The 25972-nt window shown below is 27.9% G+C and overlaps 1 protein-coding gene across 1 annotated transcript in view; it reads left to right on the plus strand.

Moving 5' to 3' along the window:
* Positions 1–3518: 3518 nt before the first annotated feature.
* Positions 3519–25972, plus strand: part of LOC145243063 (cadherin-related tumor suppressor-like) — a 50767-nt gene continuing 28313 nt past the window's right edge. Inside the window, exons 1-7 of the mRNA XM_080106168.1 lie at positions 3519–3689; positions 9090–11530; positions 12523–12664; positions 12772–12812; positions 19017–21488; positions 22090–22231; positions 22340–22578. Coding sequence (XP_079962294.1) covers positions 9107–11530; positions 12523–12664; positions 12772–12812; positions 19017–21488; positions 22090–22231; positions 22340–22578 — 5460 coding nt within the window. The 5' untranslated portion in view covers positions 3519–3689; positions 9090–9106. The remainder of the gene's footprint in view (positions 3690–9089; positions 11531–12522; positions 12665–12771; positions 12813–19016; positions 21489–22089; positions 22232–22339; positions 22579–25972) is intronic.

The following is a 25972-nucleotide window of genomic DNA, read 5'->3' on the forward strand; positions in this document are numbered from 1 at the left end:
TCAGCTAACATTCACGTATGTGGAGACTTCAATGTTCACAACGTCGAATGGTTGACCCACTCAAACAAGACCGATGATGAGGGGAGGTTCTGTCATGATTTCTCCATTGCCTATGACCTCACTCAGATTGTTCAGGAACCTACCCGTGTGCCCGATAATGACGGCCAGTATGCGAGCCTACTAGACCTTTTTCTCACAACTTGCCCTGAACTATGTTCAGTTTCTGTTCTGTCGCCTCTTGGATCTTCCGACCACTCTGTTGTATCAATTAAGATAAAAATGAAATGTAATAAGTCCCCAGACGTACCTCTTCATCGTACAGTATATCGATACACTAAGGCTGACTGGGATAGCTTCCGTACATTTATATCTGATCTACCTCTGCATTCCATGTTTAAAAAGGATGTGTCCTCTATAGTATTAGACCTAACTGAATGGTTAATTGTAGGTATTGACCATTTCATACCCTCTAAAAAGTTTCAGCAAAAACCTAACAGCCAGCCATGGTTCTCTCCAGAATGTGCTGCTGCCATTGCGCACAGAAATCACTTTTTCCACTGCTTCAAACGTAATAGATGTATGGAAACTAAAGCCGTTTTCAGGACTGCCAGCAACCATTGTAAGAAAGTAATAAGGAACGCAAGAGAGTTGTATGCTCAATCTGTTAAGTCCAAAGTAGCTGAGCAGCGGCTTGGTTCCCACCAGTTTTGGCAAATAGCAAACAGAATCCTGAACAGAAGCGTGTGCTCCATCCCAACTATTATCAATGGATCTGAGGTAATATCGTCAGCATCAGACAAAGCCAAACTCTTTGTCAAGAACTTTGCAGCTAATTCTACCCTTTGCGACCAAGACCGCCAACCCCCAATATTTCCTCTTGTATCAGAAAACACGCTATGTGATATACGTATATCTGTACGTGATGTTGCCAAACTAATCAAAAACCTTGATTCCAGTAAAGCAACTGGCCCTGATGGTATTCCAATTATAGTACTCAAAAAACTTCAACCTGAACTAGCGCCCATACTTACAAAACTGTTTAAACGTTGTCTTAAGGAGAATAGTTTCCCATCTCCCTGGAAAATCTCATCAGTATGCCCTGTATTTAAGAATTCAGGTGATCGCTCATCCCCCTCTCAGTACAGGCCAATAAGTCTCCTGTGCGTCATGAGTAAGTTGCTAGAATCTGTATTAAATACAGAAGTAATCAAACATCTCAACAAAAATAACCTTCTTAGTGACACTCAATATGGTTTCCGTTCTGCTAGATCTACTGCAGATGTCCTTACAGTTATATCGCATAGGATTAGCAAATCTCTCGACGGTGGCAATCTTTCTAGGGCAATTGCTCTTGACATATCTAAAGCCTTTGATAGGGTATGGCATAAAGGTTTACTTCATAAGATCGCTAGCTATGGTATAGCTGGAAAAGTCTTCTCAATTATTAAATCATTTCTTTCTGATAGATTCATAAGAGTAGTAGTTGAGGGGCAAAAATCAGAAGCTCACAATATTAATGCCGGTGTCCCTCAGGGATCCATCCTGGGCCCAACTCTTTTCCTGATCTACATTAATGATCTTCCAAATCATATCCTTACATCATTTGTAGACATTTATGCTGACGACACTACCATTTATGGTACCACATCTAAGACAGTAAACGAGCAAGTTCTCTCCAATTCTCTCTCCTCTGATCTTGAGCACGTAGTACAATGGGGAAAGGAGTGGCTGGTTACTTTTAATGCATCTAAAACCAAGCTTCTCTCTTTACATCATCAACATTCTAATCCACATTTGTCATCAATTGAAATGAATGGCTCTCGTCTTCAGGAGGCCTCAAGTTTTGACAAGCTTCTGGGCTTGACCATTACTCCTGATCTTAAATGGAACATGTATATCAAATCTGTTGCCAAGGCCGCTGGAAAAATGGTGGGATCTTTCTATCGATCCAGTAGATATCTCACTGCTGATGCTATTCTCTATCTATATAAGAGCCAGGTACGTCCAAGGATGGAATACTGTTGCCACATCTGGGCAGGAGCTGCTAGAAAGAACTTGTCCTGCCTTGATAGAGTTCAAAATAGACTTCGTAGCCTCGTAGGAGATGTCCTTTTCTCCTCCTTGCAACCTCTATCTCACAGAAGAGATGTTGCGAGTTTGTCTCTGATGTATCGTTATTTTCATGGAAAGTGTTCAACTGAGCTTCAATCTATGGTCCCCCCTCGCCAAACTTTCACAAGAAACACTCGTCTAGCTGTAAACACTATCAATAATTTCCCCCACTCTTTATCTGTGCCTAAACCTAAACGTAGATTCCATGAACAAAGCTTCTTTCTTAGAACTGCACGCCTGTGGAATTGTCTTCCGTTTTCCTGCTTTCCGGCTGACTACAATATGGTTTTGTTCAAGTCTAAAGTAAATAAGTTCTTGATGAGCCGTTCCATATAAGTTATTAAATTTACCAAATTTTCATTACTAATGATTACTATATTGACCAACTTCTACTGTACACTCTTTAACCCTTATCCTTGAGTGGCCTCTGGGCCTTGATAATGTGGTGATGCCTTTGTAAAAAAAAAAAAAAAAAAAAAAAAAAAACAGATATCATTAAACTTGAAAATACTATTTTAAAAATAGCGCAGATCAATAAGTGCATTAGCACTATTTTTTATAAGTTAAGACTGTTTCAAGTATATATTAATGTTTATGATTATTATTTTGCAGTTTTAACTTTTTATTATACGTATGTAAAATAGGTATTCTTAGAAACACATAATAAATTCATATTTGCTTTAGTAACTTCAAACAATCATTGATACATGATCTTCCAAATATCAGTATCTCACTAGTAACTTATAAGATTTTTTAGAAATTAAAAAAATGTATTTTCAGATCATAACCATATTTGTCATACATTATAGTATTTTATAAATAAATTCACATTAAAAAATGTAAAGACAATTTAATAACATATATATCAATCTTCATGATTTTTAATTTACATTATGTTTAATACACAAGTAAAAACATCCTTAAAATGAATAATAAATATGAATAATTTTTGGAAGTAATATGCTTCATGAAGTTTGGTCACATAATTATTTTACTTATTTAAAGAATATGTTTTATGCTTATTATTAACAGTCAGTTTTTTTAATTATTGGACTTACTTTTTAAATATGAAGTTTTAATTGAAGACTTTTTCTATGCTAATCTGAATTTAATAAAAGTTTCTATAATATCCATGGGATCTAAATAAAAACCTTAGTTTCTCTAATCATCAAAGATGGAAAGAGGAAACGAGTTGTAAAATGGAAGAATAGAAATGTCTATATATTGCATTATGGGTAAAAATAAAAAAAATAACAAAACAGTTTTATTTCATTAAATCACAAGAAACAGTTTTTTATTAAGAACATCATTTAAATAATGTAATTTTAAAAATATTAAAAATTTAGTTTTACTGTTTGTTAAAATTATTTTTTATTTAGCTGAACGGTAGCCATTACACACACAGCATACATATTAGGACTACTTCATATACACTTACAATTACAATAACCTCTTCTCCACACTTACATATGCACATTAACCGTGTCTTTGTTCTGTATTCATTATATTAAAAACACTGGATGAAAGACTACCTAAATTTTTGTGGAATTTTTAACCAAGATTATTATAAAAGTAAGGTAAGATAGTAATTTAAATTTGAAGTATTTATGAATTTTGATAGATATTTAGACTAGATACATCTATATGTGTATACTTTTTTATTTTTTAAAAACGTTGGAGTTTCTACAATATCATAAAAATTACAGAAAGAAAATACACAATTGTAATAAAATTTGATTCATATTCTGCTTTATATTCTAAACCACTTTTTAAAAAAAAATCTTATTCTTATTAATTATTCAGACCATTTTTATTCATGAAACGAATTTACTACTTGCCCTTCTTGTATACTTTTGCATTAAAACGAATTTGGCAGCCATCTTAAACTGTTATTTATTGAATGCCTATGTTTCAAATGCATTACCGTGATGTCATTTAAATATATTGTTTGCTATAATTAGGATGCAGACAACTTATTCTTTTACAATTAGAATTAAAACCAATATATTTTGTTAAAATAGAAACTTTATTCATACTTGCAGCATGTAAAATAATTATTCAAGGCATAAGAAAGCATAAATATCTATTTTTTAATGTTTGATGTAACCTAATTATGATGTTTTATTCCTACAATTTTTGACTTTAAGGGTTTTTTACATAAAAATAATCTATCAAATAACCGCATATTTGATAAAAAATATGAGCACATGTTTTATATATACATTTATAGAAATATATATCTACTTCGTATTTTTTTTTATTTTATTGCATTTTTTAAATTAACTTTTTTAGAATTAAATAGGCTGAGTTGAAATACAAATCATAAAATGTCACAATGGAAGTTGATAAAAATGTCATCCAAAAAGTAAAATTTTATTTTAATACCATAAAACCATTTTGATTAGTCACATATTAGACATTAGCTGTGCCTAATTGATGTTCCCATTCCAAAGTTTTTTTGCTTTCATTTTTGTTTTCTGTTTTGTTTTTTTTTTGTACAAAATTATGTTTTAATGTTTTTTTTTAATTAAATTTAATTATTAAGGTAACGTTTGGTTTTATTAATCGAACCAAACATTTATAAATCTTATAAATAATTGTGTCACGGTAAAGTTGTTTTATCATAGCTTCAGATATACATTGATTTTTTTTGTATTAAATATCTTTCAAAATATTAAATATAAAAATTCAATTAATTATATATTGTGTTTATTTGTTTTTTTCATAACAGTTATAAATACTTATGCAGCTTCATGTAATTTTCATGGAAGGAATGCTTTAATTAATCACAATTATTAAAAACCTTCACTACTGTACACTCAATAACCCTTATCCTCAAGTGGCCTTCGGGCCTTAATAGGTGGTGACTCCTGTTAAAAAAAAAGAAACCTGATGATTTTAACTTATTTCTGTTGTACTTTATATATATTCTAAATTATTAAATTCTAATATATTATTATCAATAAATATATAATGTATTAATAATTTAAAATCAATGGATGTTAAATTGAAAGCTATGAATAAAGGGAAAGATTATTACTATAGCAGTTTGGTAAAACTCAAGTTACATCTTAGTTACAAATGTAAATGAAATTAACTGTTTAATTGTTACATTTACTTTTTAGATGATTTTTTTTCTTATATATATATATATATATATATATATATATATATATTTGTTTTTAGTTTTAATTGTATTTTAGAATTTGAACATTACAAATAACTAAAAAGAGATAGAAGTATTTATTTATATAAGAAATAAAAAGACTATTTAAGTTATATGTGTTTTTTCTTTGAAATGGTGCAAGGGAAATAACTAAGCAAGCTTTGGTCTTTGTAGCTGTTTCTTGTTTAATAAAGATCTTATATTAAATTGGGCCTGCTTTATAGCAGATAGGATACATGTTGGAATCATTCTGGGAACCTAGGTCTTAACTTGAATTATCAAAGCGTTCTTTGGTAGAATGTGGTATGGTTTGGTTTGGTCCTAAGGAGCATATCCTTCTAAACATTACATCTTCTTTCTGGAGTGAGTGTTGGCTTATTGCTGATTGCCTGAGGTACTTTTACCAGAGCATGTTGACAGGTTCTTTCAAGACCATTTTTGTAATTTAAAGTGTGGCCTGAGAGGAGAGGATCTCCACCTTCTGGAATTTTGCTACGTTTGCTGAATTGAAACTAAATTATTATATACTATTTTTGTTGTTGTTGGTCTATCTTGTCAAATTGTAACATTTGCCATGATTATGCAAGCCTATCTTAGATCAGCAGGCTTTCTTACAGTTGCCACAGATATAGGTTGTGTTGAGTTTTAAAACTCTGTTGCAGCCCATCATCCATACATCTGTAATGGCCAACCCACCAGAGTTGTCATTGTGTGACAAGAGCAAACATGCTTTGGCTGTCTGCTTGATTAATACTCTTATTTGAGACATGCCCTTGTCAAATGATTCTTAGGTTTCTACTCACATTGTACAGGTGTAGAGTATTGAGTCCCTTCTCTTGGTGGAAGAAGAAAGCCAATGATTTACTACCATGGAGCAGTGTGCTCAATGGATTTGCTCTAGTATTAAACTAATAGATGCTGAACTTCAAACCATAACTGAAATCCTTTTGACCAATGGTTATCCTTTACATACAATTGAAAAATGTATGAAGGATAAAATCTTTGCTTTTATAGGTGGAACTTTTTTGGGTCCACAAAAATGTCCTGTATATGTGAAGCTACTATGGATTGGTGTTAAAAGTCATGATTTTCACACAAAATACAATATAGCAGTTTATTGTTTGAATGGTCAGTCTAAGTCTGACTACTGAGAATGCTTCTTCCACATTGTTTTTTTTTTTTGTATCCCCCATACTATTTTTTTAATTATTATTTTGTTCAACCTCAATAGTTATTTATGGTCTTTTGACCACGTTTTTTATTGAATTTGCCTCTCATTGGTGGGTGGTTACTATGAAAAGTTTCAATCAAAAAATATCTGTAGAGTTTTTTATATTTGTTATATATCTCTGTCCCCTTTTTTCTTTTAATGTATTTTAAATATCGAATTGGAGTAAAGGAGAAAAGAAAAAAAATAGGTTTGAAGTGTTTCTTGATTTCCCTTTGTGCTAACTCTTTTTTTTTAAGTAATATAAGTTAAAACTTTTTTAAAAATACCTCAGCGATATATAATAATAGCATTGTATCTAGTATTATTCAAATGTTTAATGTGTTATTAGGCACGAGCACAGATAAATTGTAGTGCTAGCATGCAATCCAAATTTATAATAAACAATCATACTTTGAAAAATTTAACTACAAAGAGTATATTTTCATTTTATTTTCTTAATTCATATAAGAATTATAAATAGAATCTACATATCATTTAATGTGGTTGAAATGAATATATATATATATATATATATATATATATATATATATATATATATATATATATATATATATATTCATAATTAGATTATTAGTAAATATTTTTGGAATTAACTAATTCCATAAGATATAATATTATTAGGATACAATAGACTAAAGCTAATGAATTTTGTAAAATAATTGAAAAAGTGTTTAAAGCAAACTGATCTTTTATCTTGATCAGTAAAGAATTCAAGTTACATTAAAGACAGTTGCCAGATGTTTTCATAAAAATTTGTTTGAATTAAAAATGAGCATTATCTAAAAATTATTTTTGAAAAATAGAATTTTGATTATTCTTGATCTTTAACCTTTATTAAGAGAAAACTCAAAATAAACATTCTCTTGAAAGAAAAATAGTATTTCCTTCATACAAGTCAATGGATAATTTTTTAAAATCTTTTTTACAAAATAAGTATGTTCTTATTCTTAGTATGTAGTACTACACATGAGACAAATGATCACTATTCTTCTGTTAACAGTCTGAAATATCTTTGAAATTCTTTGATTTTGAACAAATCCAATTTTTGAAAAATAAATTGTATAAATTACTTTTTGTTTTATATGAAATAGAAATATTTTATAGGATTGTTGCTGAGATCATAAAATTTTATGCAGAACACAACAAATTCCCAAATACTTATATAAATGTCCTAGGAAATATTCGTTCTTTTTCAATCAAATTAACTATAAAAGAAATACTTGAGATAGATATAATATAAATAAAGTGTACATAACAAGAAATATTTTATGACTCAGAATGATGATACAAAGGTTAGTGAAAGATGCTGACAAGTACATGAAGAGAAAAATAAAATAACTGATTTGTATCTAGTTCTTACTAAAATAAGTTAAACACATAGTATATTCATAAAAAAAACAAAACATTATCCTTTCTCAGACACAAGTAGTGAAAAACCGAAAGTATGAAGGGTAGGCGGAAGAGAAGTAGAGCGAACCAGAAGAGTACTTGACTCAAAGTCAGCAGCAAATAGTTCAGTCAGATTTAGTTCCCGATATTAAACTTCATCTGTAATATAACTTTCAGAAAGAGTTTGAGTTTTCCAAATTTATTAATTCATTTATTTAATTGTAATAAATAAAAAATTTGTACAAAATTGGAAAACCAGAAGAGTAGGCAACCCAAAACAGGAAGTCTTTAATATTAAGAACTAGATCTAACTAAACATCATTTGCTGCTGGGTTTGAGTCTGGTACTCTTCTGGTTTGCCAAGAGGTGGATATAAATACAAACATCCTCATGAAGGTTCTTTTGATCAGATGAGCAAAGAAAGAAAATATGTACTTGCTTTTGTATTAATCAAGCAGAGTAACTGTTCATTGTCTGAGTGGTTGGATAACACAATATAAAAGGTGAAAATGTGTGTAACATATCGGTTAAATTCAAACATTAATAAAAGAAAAAAATTCCCGGAAACAAAACCCTTCTGTGTTGTGATAGCACCTGCTACCATGTTCAATGTCATTGTTAATATATCCTTACTCTCATTACTTTTTTGAACACACTTCATATTTAAAAAAAAGTGATATGATCTTTCTTTTGTATTTTAAAATCATACTAGAAACTTAAAAACTAATGGTAAAAATATTTAAATTCTGAATTTCTGATTAAATTTGGATATGTTGTAGAAGTGAGTAAACAAGTCTGTTAACATTACAATCTCTTCAAATTATGCAATTGTTTTAAAGTTTACGTTTGCAATTAGAACTTTACTTTTCATTTGGTTTTTGAATGATTAAAATTCATTTTCATAATGTCCTCTAAATTTAAAAAATAGCAATAGATTCCTAAAACAAAGTTAATATATTGAATTTGATATGAATTTGTTCATTTAGAAGGCGGCAATCGGAACAGTAAATTTGATTGAAAAATTATTAAAACAATAAATTTAGACTATTTAAATTATAAATATTTTAATCATTTTCAGCCACGTTAACCTGTTTATCATAACTCAAGTATAATTTGCAAGTTTACAGTTATTTAACTTTTAAATTTTAATTCATTTTGATTTCATTTAAGGCAATGCTTTCTTTTACACAGTTGTTAGCTGAAAGAAGATGACATCATGTGTATATATTCTACTAATTGTCTTCCCTGCTTGTCTGTGTGCTGACCTCATCTACAATGTGGAAGAAGAACAAGGTCCCGGAACATACATTGGCAATATTGCTAAAGACTCTCATATCATGGATAGCATTCTTTCAAAAGATCAAAAACACATCACATTTACACAACTTAAAAAAGGAAACTCACAGTTATTCCGTGTTGCCAAAAATACAGGAAAAATATACACAGCACAAATCTTGGATGCTGAATTTTTGTGTACTTTCAACATAGAATGTTTCAAAATGATTGATGTTGCTGTGAGAAAGGACAAATCTTTCATCAAACTTTTAGAAATCAAAATAATTATACAAGATGTGAATGATCATCAGCCAGAATTCCCAAATCAAGAAATTGATATAAAATTTGGCGAGGATGTGGGAATAGGGTTAAAAAAATATATTCCAAATGCAATGGACAAAGACATAAATAATAAGAATTCTCAGATTACTTATGAACTTAACAAAAATGATGAAAACCCTTTTTCATTGTCAGTGTCTAAAACCTTGGTTGGAACATCAGATCTTAATCTTATATTAGAAGAAAAGTTAGACAGAGAAGTAAAAGACTCGTATTTGATCAAAGTGATTGCCAAAGATGGAGGATCACCACCAAAACAAAGTGTTTTAGATGTTCACATTACAGTCACAGATATCAATGATAATACTCCCATCTTTTCTCAAAAACTCTACAATGTATCTATCAAAAATGAACCAAGTGAAACATCTCCTGTTACTACTTTATTGGCTACAGATTTAGATTCAGGACAAAATGGAAATATTTCCTACCATTTTAATTCAAAAACATCAGATTTTGCTAAAAGACATTTTAAAGTTAACCCATTGACTGGTGACATATTTTTATACAAAGAAATTCCAATTGGACAAAAGTTAAATCAAAATTTATATGTAGAAGCAACAGATGGAGGTCATCCTCCATTGAGTAGTTTTGCTATGGTTCAAGTTAATGTAATCAACCAAAGAAATAATGCTCCCAAAATAGATGTGAACTTTTTGTCAGCCTCTTCTAGTGTAAACTCTACATCAATTTCTGAAGACATTGAAGTGGGCAGTTTTATTGCATATGTGAAAGTAACTGACCATGATGCTGGTCAGAATGGAGAAGTTATATGTGATCTCCATCATGATAAGTTTAAACTAAAAAGTCAAGGATTGAACAAATACCAAGTGATTCTGAAAGACCCATTGGATAGAGAGACAGAGGAAAATCATGACATCACAATCAGCTGTGAAGATATGGGATTCCCACCGCGCCATAGTGAGAGTAAGTTTTCAATTAAAGTGATGGATGTGAATGATGTGAAGCCGAAATTTAGTAAAGCAAGATACAAATTCCGTATCAATGAGAACCAGAAGGCTGACATTGATGTCGGCTCAATCAATGCATCTGATCCGGACTTGGGAGCTGGAGGGGAACTGATGTTTTCTCTGCAAAGAAATAAGCATAAAAGTGAAGAGGTGCTGCTGCTGCTGCCTTTTGTGATCACAAAAGATGGTTTTATTTCAACAAGTGAATCATTGGACCATGAATTACAAGATGTTTATAAGTTTGAGGTTTTGGTGAAAGACAATGGAATGCCATCACTGAATAATACAGTGGATGTGATTGTTGAGGTTGAAGATGAAAATGATAACAGTCCATATTTTACATTTCCCAGTGTTAATCCACACAATGTGGAAGTTGTGTATTTTGCTGATGAAAGCAAGAACGTGACAGTTGTGAGGGCACATGACAGTGACAGTCAAGAGAATGCATTTCTGAAATATGAAATAAGTGCAGGCAATGAGAAACAGTTGTTCACGATTGACCATTACAGTGGTTTGTTGTCTTCTACGGGTGCCCTTACCAAACAAGATGCCGGCTCATATGAACTGGAGTTTGTAGTGAAGGATAGTGGTATGCCAGTTTTATCAGCCACAACTACAATCTTTTTGAGTCTGCTATTGAAAAACAAGAGTTCTTCTTCTTCTTCTTTGGAAAGAGTAAATGGTCTGCTGCAAAATGGTGAGTCTGAAGAGAAGGTGCATCTTAATATGGTGATTATTATTACGTTATTGGCTGTGATGGTGACTATCATTGTTACAGCTTCAATCTCGATCTGCGTGCTTCGCTGTTGTAATGCTGCAAGTGTAGATGGAGATGATGTTTCTAATAGATATGTGAGTGAACAAAGACATTTGATGTCATCTTCTTATCGAGGGAGCTCTTGGCCAGATGTTCCTACTACAATGATAAATGATCCCAACTTTGGTAGGAGTGCTGAGGAGATGGCAGCCAACAGAAGGGAATCATATCCGAGATTCATCAACCAATCCCCAATAATTAGACCAAACAATTCTGTTGATCTCACCTGTCAGGTAAGAATAATTTATACTTTTCTCATAATGACATGAGAAAATGTCTTCATCCATTTTCTATTTAAATATTTTTGTACACATATTTTCCTATCAATATGTATGTAAGAAAAACTAGTTACAAAATGTTAATACAATTTTTTAAATTTAATTTTTCCAATTGATTTTTGTTAGACATAAAATTAAAGAATATTTTTTTCATATGCAGGAATATTGATAGATAATGTGTAGTTATATGTAAAGTATAATAAATAAAAATATTTTTAATTACATTTAAAATTGTAATATTCTTTGTTATTTTCCAATATTTTATTTTTTCAATATTAATTTATGCAGTATTACATGATTTTTATTATTGAAAAAGGCAAATGATTGTATAGAGTTTTATCTTTAAACTACTCAATTATAAAACTTCCTTTTTAATATGCTGCCTGTTTCTTGTCAGCTAAAACATATATTTTTTTTTAATCTTTATTATAGACTACATTATGAAACAAGAGAATGCATTTTTTAATGCAGTTTTTAAATTTAGAATCCTTTAATTTTAAAATTATTTTTTAATTTTGACTTCATATGAAATAACTTTTATTCTCTAAAGTCATGTTATAAGTATTGGTCATACAAAAGGTTACATGTTTTCTAACTTACCTAAATTTGATGTTAACCTAATCATAATGTAATAACAATAATATCAATCACCAAAGCACGTTTTGTACAATTTCACATATACTATTGCTCTATATTATTCATATCCATATGTGAAAATGATTATAATAAATTCATTACATGTTCTTTTTTATAACTTGATTATTGTTTCTTATTTTGTTTTATTGTTATTAAAGTGAACAAACTGAATCCGACATGTGTTTATTATTTCTGTATTACTTGTTCCCATATTTTTATTACTATTTGATAAGAGTAACAACATTTTTAAACTACTTTGATGTATTTAAATTCAATATATTATGCCTTTTTTATTCTGTACTGAAATACAGATGACACCTAACTTACAGAAAGGAGATAAGAATACATTAGTGACTCCTTATTGTCCAACATGGACATCTACATTGTCTTCTCATGCTGACAGTGGACGTGGTTGGAGTGAAGTAGGCACAGGACATACAGAAGAGATGACAGGTAAATAAACACTTGATAATTATAAAGAAAGCCTAACTTTTTAAAATGTAATTTCTACATATGAATAGCATGTGATTATATTATTGAGATTTTTTTGTTGTTTTCAGATCATCTGATTCCACAATTCTTCAAGCCACATGTTGGGCAGGTGAATATGACAGATAAGAGGAACATAGAAGGAAACTTTAACTACCCAAATGAATCAACAATTTCAGCCAGATGTTTTTCAAAAGCAACAAATAATGCCAACAATTTGTTGAGAGAGGAAACAGAACAAAGATCGCATCATTTATCAGACAGCATTCAAATTACTCACAATGCCAGACCACTGCCTCCCATACCACACAAAATACACTAAGCATACAGTTTATGCATCAATGGATTATACATACTCTTTTTATATCATAATTTATATATTTTAAATGAAAAATGAACGATAGGATTTCCCTTAATAGATTACCATGTACTTTTTTGATAGATTAATTATATTATAACAATTAATTCAGAAAATGTTAAATTTATTTGCATGTAATTATGCTACACATTATTTATGTAGGTAATTCCCACATGAATTTTAATTCTCTTTTTTCTACTGAAGTTTTATAAACATTTAAGATTTTCAGTTTTTGTTGTCAACTAGAAAATCTAAATATATTTGCATAAAATATTTATGATTGTTATGTCTGATTTTTATGGAATTAATATGCAATTACATTAAATTATATATTAAAATGCATTATTATTATATAAAATGTTTAAACTAAATTTTTTTATCAAGTTTGATATGTAAAATTACTTCTGAATTACTGAATAAACAATTGAAAGTATAGCATTCATACAGTTGTGTAATATATTTATTTTGCACATTTAAAGAATATGGTTAAAGCTTAAAATTAAGATAATTATTTTTAAATTATTGCTTTTATTTTCTAAATATGAAATCATTTAATGTTTTTATAAACATTTGTATTTGGTAATATACGACAAGAAAGAAAATTAGATTTTTTTCTATTAATAGTCTTGATATTTAAATAAAAACGCTTGTTTTGTAATTAAAAGAGATGGAAGGAGGAAAGGGTTGATAAATGGAAGAATAGAAAGATTCATGCATTGCATTATGGGTAAACATTGACAAAGTATAGTTTTTATTTTATGAAATATCAGGAAACGGATTTTATTGATAAAAAATCTTTAAAAATAATGTAATTTTAAAAAATATGTAAAAATTTCTTAATTTTAATGTTATGTTCAAACTTTTTTTTGCATTAATGTGAATTACGTCCATGACACACACATAATACATATTAGGACTACATACTTTATATACACTTACAATTACTGTATGCAGAAACTCACATACATATGCACACTCATACATAATAACCGTCTCTTTGTTTTGTTTCCATCATATTAAAAATACTGGATAAAAGGCTACCTAAATTGTCTTGGATTTTTAATCAAGATTATTATAGGAATTAAGGTAAGTTGGAAATTTAAATGTCACTTTAAAGAGTTCTGAAGATATTTGAAGCTGATAGTTGTATTTTTGTTGCCGTGAAAAACGTTCTATTCTTATTTTGTCAATATCTTCAAACTTTAGAAAGATATAAAAATACACAATATTTTTGGGTGGAAGAATTTTAATTGATAATTTGTTTCATACTTAAATGATTTATGTTGTAGTTTTATTCATGCAACGATTTTTATTTCATATTTCTTCTACCATGAACTTTATACTATATGCATTTGGCAGCCATTTTAATATTCAAGCAAAATTTTTCAATGCTTCAGTTTTACATACTTTTTGATGGAGATTAAATTTTTTAAGTTCTTTTTCGTTACTAAAAAGTAAATGACTCTTTTATCAATGAAATGTGTATTAATTATACCAACAAATTATTAAATTTATTTTTATACAATGTGCTTAATTACAAATTGAAAATAATTAGTTGTAACCAACAAATTTACTCAAACATGAACTGAAATATTTTATATCTCTAACTTTTAGTTTAATTTTTTCATTTAAATCATTTTTTAATACTATTATATTTTCTAAACAAAATAAACTTTAATATGTTTTACAATTTTACTCATACACTAAAAAATAGTTTAGCATATTAAAAATCATAGCTCTGTGTTTTAGATAGGTGTTTATGAAGTATTGATTTCCTCATAGTTTCAACTTGAATTGATTTATTCAAGGAAATTCATGTACAAAATAATATATAAACATAACATCCTAAAATTTTAAAGAAATTATTATTTTTTTTCTTTCAGTAATAGAAAAAATTATCAGTAATTTATTTTGGCTTAATAATCTGATGTATTGATATTGTACTGATACTCTATTAATAAAGCTATCAGACAAGATCTTCTGTGTGCCTACAAGTGTTTCTCTTCTACACGTAATTTGATAGATTCACACAGAATTATTTATGTTATTATTAAGCTATTATTTTTTTAAATATTTATCATATATTGTTTTAATTAAAAATAAGGTAAAACTAAAACGAATAAAAAAACTATTAAAACAAAAAAATTGTTAATATATCTAATTATTTTTCTTTAAATAATATACTTTTAAATGGGCAGCGTTGGATAAACACAGCTTGTTAAATATACACTTACTGAAACAATTAACAAATATTAATGAAAATTAAAATAATCGCAATAACAACTCTTAAAATATTCCATATTTTAATAATATTCAATAATTCTCTTGTGTTAATAATTATACTATTAGTAGAGTGGGTTTTACTATTTAAGTGAATTTTTTTAAAAAAATTCATATTTTTGTTTGTTGGCAGAAAAATGTACATACTTTCAAATTTCTATTTTGAGCGCCCTAAGTTGCAAAATATTGAGTATATATTTTTTAAATCTGAAACAAAAGAAATAAGACTAAAATAAAGTAAACGTATTTGCATTATCTCTATGCTAATAAAATTGTTTGACTACCTCTTCTGTGTGACTTACACATACTTTTTTTTTTATTTACTATTAACTGATTATTTGAAATTAAAAATGCAATAATGTAAAATAAGACAAATTATTTAAAATGTCCTTATTTAATAATTGAATAAAAAGAATGAATGACTTTGTGACCCTTTGAAATTTAAGAAGAATTTGAAAGTATTTAAATTTTTTAAATCAAAAGTATTTCTGGCTTTAAAATTTTTAGTAAATCACTATGATTGAAAGTTTTGGCAAGTATTTACATGTAATAATTTCATTAATAAAGATTAAAACAAAATTACATTTAAAAAATAGTTATAATTTTATGGCCATGCGATTCAATTAATTATTTTTGATCCACAGAAATACTATAATAATTAAATTTAACTTTCAAAATCCGATTTATGAAAATAATAATTTAGTAAAAAGAAAACAGCATTGGGAAAAATGTAAAGAAACCAAGCAAAAATTAAGACATCTGATTATTAAGTCATGAAAATAAAATCTGTCTGGAGCTGGTACAAGGGAAATAACTCTCCAAACACAGATTTTTTTTCAACTATTTAATAAACAGAAGCAAGTCCTTACATTCTTTCATACTTTCCCTTTGCCTTACTGTGTATTTCTCTGTCTTCTATTGCTTTATCTTTCCCATTCTGTCTATATATGCAAATAGATATTATGATATACAAAATTATTTACAAAATTATTTTTTTATTTGGAATATTAGCATGTTCATGAACCAATAATTATCCATAATAATTTTGTTCAAATGACTCTTCTTTTTATAAGCTTTCTGACTTGTACTAAATCTGAAGTAAAATAAAACTATTATCATTAAATCTATATTACTCTACTATCTTAAAAAATCTTATGTACTGAAGTTAGAATGTTTTGAATCAACTATTTATATATGATATTTAATTAAATATATAATGTCTAAATGAATTAAATATAAAATATTTATGAGTGTATTATTTTGCATTGATTAGAAATATGTGTCAGAAGAAAAACATTTTTATCATTAAATTTTTTAATGAGATATTCAGTACAAGTAATTGAAACTGTTTGTATAGTATTGTAAAAAAATTTTTATCAGAATATTTTACAATTAAAGTTAATACAATATGGCTTTACGCATTTTAAAACAAAATAACATATCACTCTGTAATAAAATCATCATTGAAATATTTTGAATTTATTGTAAAAATATTTGCCTTTAATAAATTAAGAATATCAAATCTTACATTATGTACTCAAAAGTGAAATTGTTCTTATATAAGTTTCAATTAACCCATTATATTTTTTAATCTTTTCAATAGTATAGATAATCTCTAAACTTATAACTGTCCATGTTCAATCACTGAGCAATATTTTTTTGCTGTTTTTTATAAATATATTTATCATCTATTTATTAGCATTGTGCATGTAAATAAATGGTTTATTGTTAGTTTTTAAGTTGTACAGCATGTCCACAATTGTTGGATCATTTTATGTAAAAACTGTACAAATGTCTTTATGCAATTGGTTTGTAGATTAATTTGTTTTGTAAGCATACATTTTAATGATAGTTTTTTTTAAGCATAGCTACTAACATCAGAGTCAGAGTAGTGATAATTAACGAATGACTTCATACTATCCAAAGCTTCCAATTATACCAAATCATGAGATATTATTTAATGCCATGTCCAGGACTAATGAAAAATAAATGGTTAAATTATTTACATACTAAACTTTTTAGTTATAGTCCACTGACTTAGAATGAGTGTTTATTACAAATTGATGGTTGAATATGGTTAAATTTATACTCATTTTTTGCATTAAATACTAATCCCTATTAATCTCTAACTGTGGATCGAACAGATACCCCAATACTTAGATTGCTGGACCATATTATAGCAAATGTACATACAAAATTTCAGCTAAATCTGATCAGTAGATTCTGAGAAATAGTGGAACCGACAGACAAACAGACAGACTAAGTGAAATTTAATATAAATTAGTTTAACTTATCTGTTTATTGTGTTGAAATATAACCTTGCTTCAAAAAGTTGACCTTGTTTCTAAGTAGTTTATATTATTCATAAGATTCAAATATCACCTTTTGGCCCCTTTTCTTGTATTAGGGCAATACACGAGTGCATTGTTTAACTTGGTATTGGTGAGTATATTTGACAAATTACTTTTTGCTGTGCTGTTTAAGCTGTATAACTTAAGTGTATATGTCATTTGCTATCTTATATTTAAGCCAAATGTACCAACAAAGTGGGGTTCATTATAATATGTTTACTCTAAATGTAAGTTATGAGCTGGAATATAAATACAGATACAACAAAGGAACATGTCACTTCGTACTGAAGATTATTTTTTCAATAATTAAAATAAAAGTCAAAAGTATTAATTGACAATAAAAATTTTATGATACATTGATATTCAAATTAAAAGTTAAAAAAGGACTGAACTTAAACTATAAAAATTAAATTACTATTGCATAAAGTACAATCGTTTAAACTCTGTGATATTATTTGATAAATAGGGGGTAGAACATTATTTCTAAACAGTTTTTATATAAAGGTTGGAATTTTTAAAAAATTTATTAATAAAATAAATCATGACTTTGGAAAGTTTTCATTAAAAAAATTATACAAATTTTTTAAAATATCTTTCAAATTACATTTTATCCAGATTAAAATTGTTATTAAATTTGATTGTATTGTATAGATTGTTTATAGATTTGATATGGTATAATCTGATTTATCAATGCTATATACTTGATATAACTTTTGTAGAAAATTGGAAAATTCTTTGTTAAATTAAAATTTATTAGAAACCTGTGGCACTCACTAATGAGATGTAAAAATAACCTGGGTTCAGAGTCTGTTAATATGAACTATTTTACAGCTTATCATTGTTATACTTTTATGATTATGGGTAATAAAATACTCAATTATTTTTATGCTTCTACTTCATTTAAATAAAATTAAAAAATAATAAGTTTGCTTATAGCCAAAAGCAAAATAAAATGTGTCCATGAAAGATTGAAATAATAAAAATAATTTATATTTGGAATATTTGTACAATGATATGCCTATAATAAAAAAAATGTATAACAATATTTTCTTTCCATATAAAGTAAAGATATATCAGAAATATGATTGAATTAAAATGCTTATTGATTGGATAAGAGTAATTTAGACATTTGAAATAAGTTAAATTATATTTTTTTTATTTACAATATATAGAATTTTAAATTGTCTTTTTAATTTTCAAATCACAATGATGTATTATTTTATCAAAACTAAAAAAAGAATACATTTTTTAATGTATATTTTACAATAAAAACGATTATATTCATTTAATATTTAAATTCTGCTATTTTTTTCTATTCTTTTTGCAGAGAAAGTCAATATACTACTTTAAGACTACTTTCTTTTCTTCAGATAATCAGGTGAACATGAAAACAGTGTATGTCCTGTTGATTATCTTTCATACCTGTTTGTCTGTTGACCTCATCTACAATGTGAAAGAAGAAAAAAGTCCTGGCACATACATTGGTAATATTGCTACTGATTCAGATATCATGGATACAATTTCTCTAAAAGATCATAAACGCATCACCTTCACACAACTCCAAAGAGGAAGTTCTCAATTATTTCGGGTTGACAAAAACTCAGGAGAATTATACACAGCACAAATATTGGATGCAGAAGCCATTTGTACATATAACAAAGAATGTTTCAGAATGATTGATGTTGCTGTCAGGAAAACTAAATCATTCATAAAATTGTTAGAAATTAAAATTAGAATAAAAGATATTAATGATCATGCACCTGAATTTAAAGATGAACAAATTGAAATTGAATTTGATGAAGGAGATCGCAATGGAATGAAAAAATCTTTACCAAATGCTATGGATAAAGATATAAGTATCTTAAATTCACAAATTACTTATGAAGTCAACAAAGATGAACATTATCCATTTAAATTGTCAGTATCTAAAAACCTTGTTGGAAAATCGGATTTAAGTATTATTTTGGAAGAAAGATTAGATAGAGAAGTCCAAGATACATATTTGATTCAAGTAACTGCCAAGGATGGAGGAACACCATCTAAAGACAGCATTCTAAATATACACATATCTGTAAAGGATATTAATGACAATCCACCTGTGTTCTCACAAGATTTGTATAATGTTACAATAAAAAATGAACATGACATGAACAGACCAATCATTATTTTATCTGCTTCAGATTTAGATTTGGGAAACAATGGGAATGTTTCTTATTATTTTGATTCAAAAACAACTGATTTTGCTAAAAATAATTTCAAATTGAACAAAACAACGGGTGAAATTTTCCTGATAAATGAAATAAAACCAGGAGAAAATTTAATCCATAATTTGTACATTGAAGCTAAAGATGGAGGTCACCCACCATTAAGTTCTTTTGCTATGGTTCAAGTAAATGTGATCAACCAAAAAAATAATGCTCCAACAATTGATGTCAATTTTTTGTCAGCATCTTCTACTAAAAACTCTACATCCATTTCTGAAGATATTGAGGTAGGCAGTTTTATTGCATATGTGAAAGTAACTGACCATGATGCTGGTCAGAATGGAGAAGTTATATGTGATCTCCATCATGATAAGTTTAAACTGAAAAGTCAAGGATTGAACAAATACCAAGTGATTCTGAAAGACCCATTGGATAGAGAGACAGAGGAAAATCATGACATCACAATCAGCTGTGAAGATATGGGATTCCCACCGCGCCATAGTGAGAGTAAGTTTTCAATTAAAGTGATGGATGTGAATGATGTGAAGCCGAAATTTAGTAAAGCAAGATACAAATTCCGTATCAATGAGAACCAGAAGGCTGACATTGATGTCGGCTCAATCAATGCATCTGATCCGGACTTGGGAGCTGGAGGGGAACTGATGTTTTCTCTGCAAAGAAATAAGCATAAAAGTGAAGAGGTGCTGCTGCTGCCTTTTGTGATCACAAAAGATGGTTTTATTTCAACAAGTGAATCATTGGACCATGAATTACAAGATGTTTATAAGTTTGAGGTTTTGGTGAAAGACAATGGAATGCCATCACTGAATAATACAGTGGATGTGATTGTTGAGGTTGAAGATGAAAATGATAACAGTCCATATTTTACATTTCCCAGTGTTAATCCACACAATGTGGAAGTTGTGTATTTTGCTGATGAAAGCAAGAACGTGACAGTTGTGAGGGCACATGACAGTGACAGTCAAGAGAATGCATTTCTGAAATATGAAATAAGTGCAGGCAATGAGAAACAGTTGTTCACGATTGACCATTACAGTGGTTTGTTGTCTTCTACGGGTGCCCTTACCAAACAAGATGCTGGCTCATATGAACTGGAGTTTGTAGTGAAGGATAGTGGTATGCCAGTTTTATCAGCCACAACTACAATCTTTTTGAGTCTGCTATTGAAAAACAAGAGCTCTTCTTCTTCTTTGGAAAGAGTAAATGGTGTGCTGCAAAATGGTGAGTCTGAAGAGAAGGTGCATCTTAATATGGTGATTATTATTACGTTATTGGCTGTGATGGTAACTATCATTGTTACGGCTTCAATCTCGATCTGCGTGCTTCGCTGTTGTAATGCTGCAAGTGTAGATGGAGATGATGTTTCTAATAGATATGTGAGTGAACAAAGACATTTAATGTCATCTTCTTATCGAGGGAGCTCTTGGCCAGATGTTCCTACTACAATGATAAATGATCCCAACTTTGGTAGAAGTGCTGAAGAGATGGCAGCTAACAGAAGGGAATCATATCCGAGATTCATCAACCAATCACCTGTAATCAGACCAAACAATTCTGTTGATCTCACCTGTCAGGTAAGGACAAGTTTTTCATTTTTATTAAAGACTACATTATAAAACGTTTACAAAATTCTGTTGAAATCACCGGTCAGGTAGAAACCAACTACTTCTTTCTTTACAGATGAAATTATAAAACCTTTACAAAACTATTTCTGATAAAATCTTCCAACAAAATAATGACTTGTTATTTTTGTATTTATATGAAACTAAATATATTTGCATGTTACTTTGATTACCATCTTCTGTCAGATAATTTTAATGAAATTATAAAATTGTCATGAAATAGTATTCAGATTATTAAGTACCAAGATAATATCAGTTGATATCTCATGTCAGTAAATGAGTTCAAAATTAGTTTGTAAATAATAATATATTCATAGATATAAAGCAAAATGTGGCATGAAATATATTTGTTATAACATATAAATTTTTCGATTGTTAAAGAAACAGCTTTTCTCTGGCTTTTAACTGAATTATTAATGGTCAAACATTATTTTTTATCTATCTTGTGAAAATAAAAATTGGATAGAATTAAGGAAATATCTGTTTATTTAATTTCATTAATTCCATTTCTTTTATGTTGTCAAATTTTATATTCTCTTAAATTCTGATGCAGATGACACCACACTTTCAAAATGGTGATACAAACACATTGGTGACTCCTTATTGTCCAACATGGACATCTACATTATCTTCTCATGCTGACAGTGGACGTGGTTGGAGTGAAGTAGGCACAGGACATGCAGAAGAGATGACAGGTAAATAAACACTTGATAATTATAAAGAAAGTTTAACTTTTTAAAAATGTATTATCTATATATGAATAGCATGTGATTATATTATTGAGATTTGTTTGTTGTTTTCAGATCATCTGATACCACAATTCTTCAAGCCACATGTTGGGCAGGTGAATATGACAGATAAGAGGAACATAGAAGGAAACTTTAACTACCCAAATGAATCAACAATTTCAGCCAGATGTTTTTCAAAAGCAACAAATAATGCCAACAATTTGTTGAGAGAGGAAACAGAACAAAGATCACATCATTTACCAGACAGCATTCAAATTACCCACAATGCCAGACCACTGCCTCCTGTGCCACACAAAATACACTAATTATAAACTTTATACATTATATCTGCTTCCAATAATTTTCTGTTATGAATTTTATATGAAATATAATGAGAGTAAGATAAATCACACTTAAAAATCAGCAGTTTCATAAAATTTATATCATTAATCCATTTTAAGTTACTTGGTATATATGTATATATATTACAAATATTACCATTATTTGAAATTCCTTGTTTTAATTATATATTTATTAAAAATTTACTCTGTGATTTATGCATCTATATTTATTCTTAATATGTCTGCTGGAAAATAAACTCTTTAAAAATGTAAGATTGTCAAATGAATATTTAAACAAATTGTCAATCAAAAATATTATTTCATAAAATAAATTTAATCATTATACATGAATTTGTCTTAAAAATCAACTATTTTATGAGATAGTATATCTTAAGACTTATGTTTATTATTTACACCTTAAACTTTTAATTATGTAAAGTATGTAAAATAAGTAATTTAAATCTAATAATAGCTTCATGATATTTAAGATATCAGTATTACACTGAAGTTTTAAAACATTTAAGATTCTTATATTTTGTAAAAAAAAACAAAACAAACTTGATGTATTTTCATAGAATTAGCATAACTGTTACTAATTAGAGTATTTTACAAATAGATCAAAATCGCAAATTCTATAGTAGAATGTAATAATAATAATAATAATATACTTCTATGATTATCTTACATTTTTTTAATTTGGAGTTGTATTTAAGTAAAATAATAGCTATTGAAATAACTTATCAAATATTATGCTTCATAAGGTTTGCTAATCTAGTTATTTTACTTATTAAATGCTTAATATTAATGGTTACTTTTTAAATAATTGAACTTAATTTTTAAATATAAATCTAATTAAATATTTTGTGTGTAAAAGTCTGAATTTCCTAAGAAATTGGAAAAAATGAAAAAACATGTTTTTCTAATATCCATGAGATCTAAATAAAAACTCTTGCTTTGCTAATCATAAGAGATGGGAGGAGGAAAGGAATTGATAAATGGAAGAATAGAAATGTCCATGCATTGCATTATGGGAAAAGGTAACAAAGCAAATATTTTAATTTATAAAATCTTAGGAAAACAATTTTTTGTGAACAACATTATTTAAAGTGGTGTAATTAAAAATATATTTTTTTTAGTTTTACTATTACTTCAATTATTTTTCATTCATATGGACTGCAGCCATTACACACACATCATACATATTAGGACTCCTTCATATACAATTACAATTACACAGTGCATAACCTCTTTGACACACTAACTTATATGTGCACACTAATAATAACTTCTCTTTGTTCTGTCATCATTATACTAAGTACACTAGATGAAATGCCATGTATATTTTCTTGGATTCTTTAACCAAGTTTATTATAAAAAGTAAGGTAAGTTAGTAGTTTGAATTTTAAATTGTTTATGAGTTTTAATGGAAATATTTAGAGCAGATGTATACATGAATATTTTTTTTTTATTTTTGAAAATCGTATGAATTTTTTTCAACATCTTAGAGATTACAGAGAGAAAGAAAATACAGTATTTGTACTAAAATTTTAATATATACTTTGTTTTTTTGTCCTAAATCAGTCAAAAGTAAATCTAATTCTTATTAACTGTTTAAATTAATTTTATTCCATGCTTTTCTTGCGTACTATTGCATTAAACAAATTTGGCAGCCATCTTAAGCTGTTCATCTATTTGGTGAATGTCTGTATTTTACATACATTTTATGGTTGTAATTTATATAATGATTTGTTGCTATGATTCAGATAAAAACAACTTTCACCTTTACATTTAGAAGTTTTTGAATAGTGGTTTACATAATAATAATGAAAAACGGACAAATTTATTCATGTTTACAGTAAAATAATTATTTAAGACATAAGAAAGCTTAAATGTATATTTTGTTGTATTATAAGTTATTTTTATTATATTTATGATATTTGATTAATACAATATTCTTTTCGGTTTCAATGGGTTTTTTATGCAATTAAGAATCTAATCATGTGTTTTCTACATCCATTTTTTAAAAAAATGTCTTCCTTATAATTTTTATTTTATTATATTTTTAAAATGAACTTTCTAAGAAATGCATATGCTAAGTTGGAAGAGTCACAAAATAGTGCAACTGAAGTTAATAAAACTGTCACAATAAAACAAGTAAAATTTTATTTTAATAGCATAAGATAATTTTTACTGGAAACTAGTTGTACCTACTCAGTGAGTCGTTTTAATTTCATTTTTGTGTCCTCGTTTTGAATCATGTCATTTTAATGCAAAATTATGTTCTTTTTGAATAGGATTTTAAAAGTTAAATTCAGTTATTCAGTATTGTTTCATCATTAAATTATTAATTTAACAAAGTTACTATACAACTATAAGCACTTTTGTCATGGTAATATCATTTTAATATCTATTTATGCAATTATTAAATGTAAATATCTTCCAAAACTTTTCATCTTTTAAATCACTGAGAATTTGCTAAGAATTTTATAGCCAAAAATGACTTTCTATTTGAAAGTTTGAATGTTTCCAAATTTCTGTAAAATTTTGGAGAGTTGCAAAGATGTTTTAATCTATTTACGAAAAATTAAAATGACTGATTGTTTAAGGAGAAAATGTAATGTTTTTAAACTTTACAATGAAATTATTTTTTAAAATATAATTATATAAAGTTTGTTGTATTTTTTTATTTAACTGAATAATTAATAAAAAAAGAAATGATAGTTGCATGTGATAAAACTCTCAGATACATAAACACAGCAGAAGTCGTCACATAATTTTATTAATATGGAGATGTATGATTTATAAGTTGATCATGATTTAAATGATATCATGCATTAGATGTACATCAACATTTTTTTAATGAAATATCACTTAAAAAAGTATGAAAGAAAAAAAAATTATTATGCAGTAGTGCCCATAATATAAGAAATGGAAATAACAAAGACAGAAATATGTGTATTACTTAAAATGTACTGCATGATTAGCAATGAAATTTTAACAAATACAAATTAGGATGCAATGTATAAATATTATACAAAGTTACAAAACTTTACATAATAGGTTTTTGAAAATACAGATTAAACAAAACAAAAGAAATAAACTACTGGACAGAATTTAAGGAACGATCTTGATTGTGAACAAAATATCAACAACATTTAATATTTGGTAAACATACCCTTATTTTAAATTACTTCCCTACATTGTTGATCAGATGATCTAATTAATTTTATTCTATGTTATTTGACTTTCAATAACTTCCATAGGTGATCCGTTTTCGTTTTTGTTTTTTTTGGGGGGGTGGGGGTCAGCTTTCTTTTCTGAATCCTTTCTTCAATTATCTTCCAAAAATTTTCTTTTGGATTCAGGT

This window comes from Euprymna scolopes, chromosome 21 (genome assembly GCF_053919585.1).
Source record: "Euprymna scolopes isolate OS-2025 chromosome 21, ASM5391958v1, whole genome shotgun sequence".
Taxonomy (NCBI): domain Eukaryota; kingdom Metazoa; phylum Mollusca; class Cephalopoda; order Sepiida; family Sepiolidae; genus Euprymna; species Euprymna scolopes.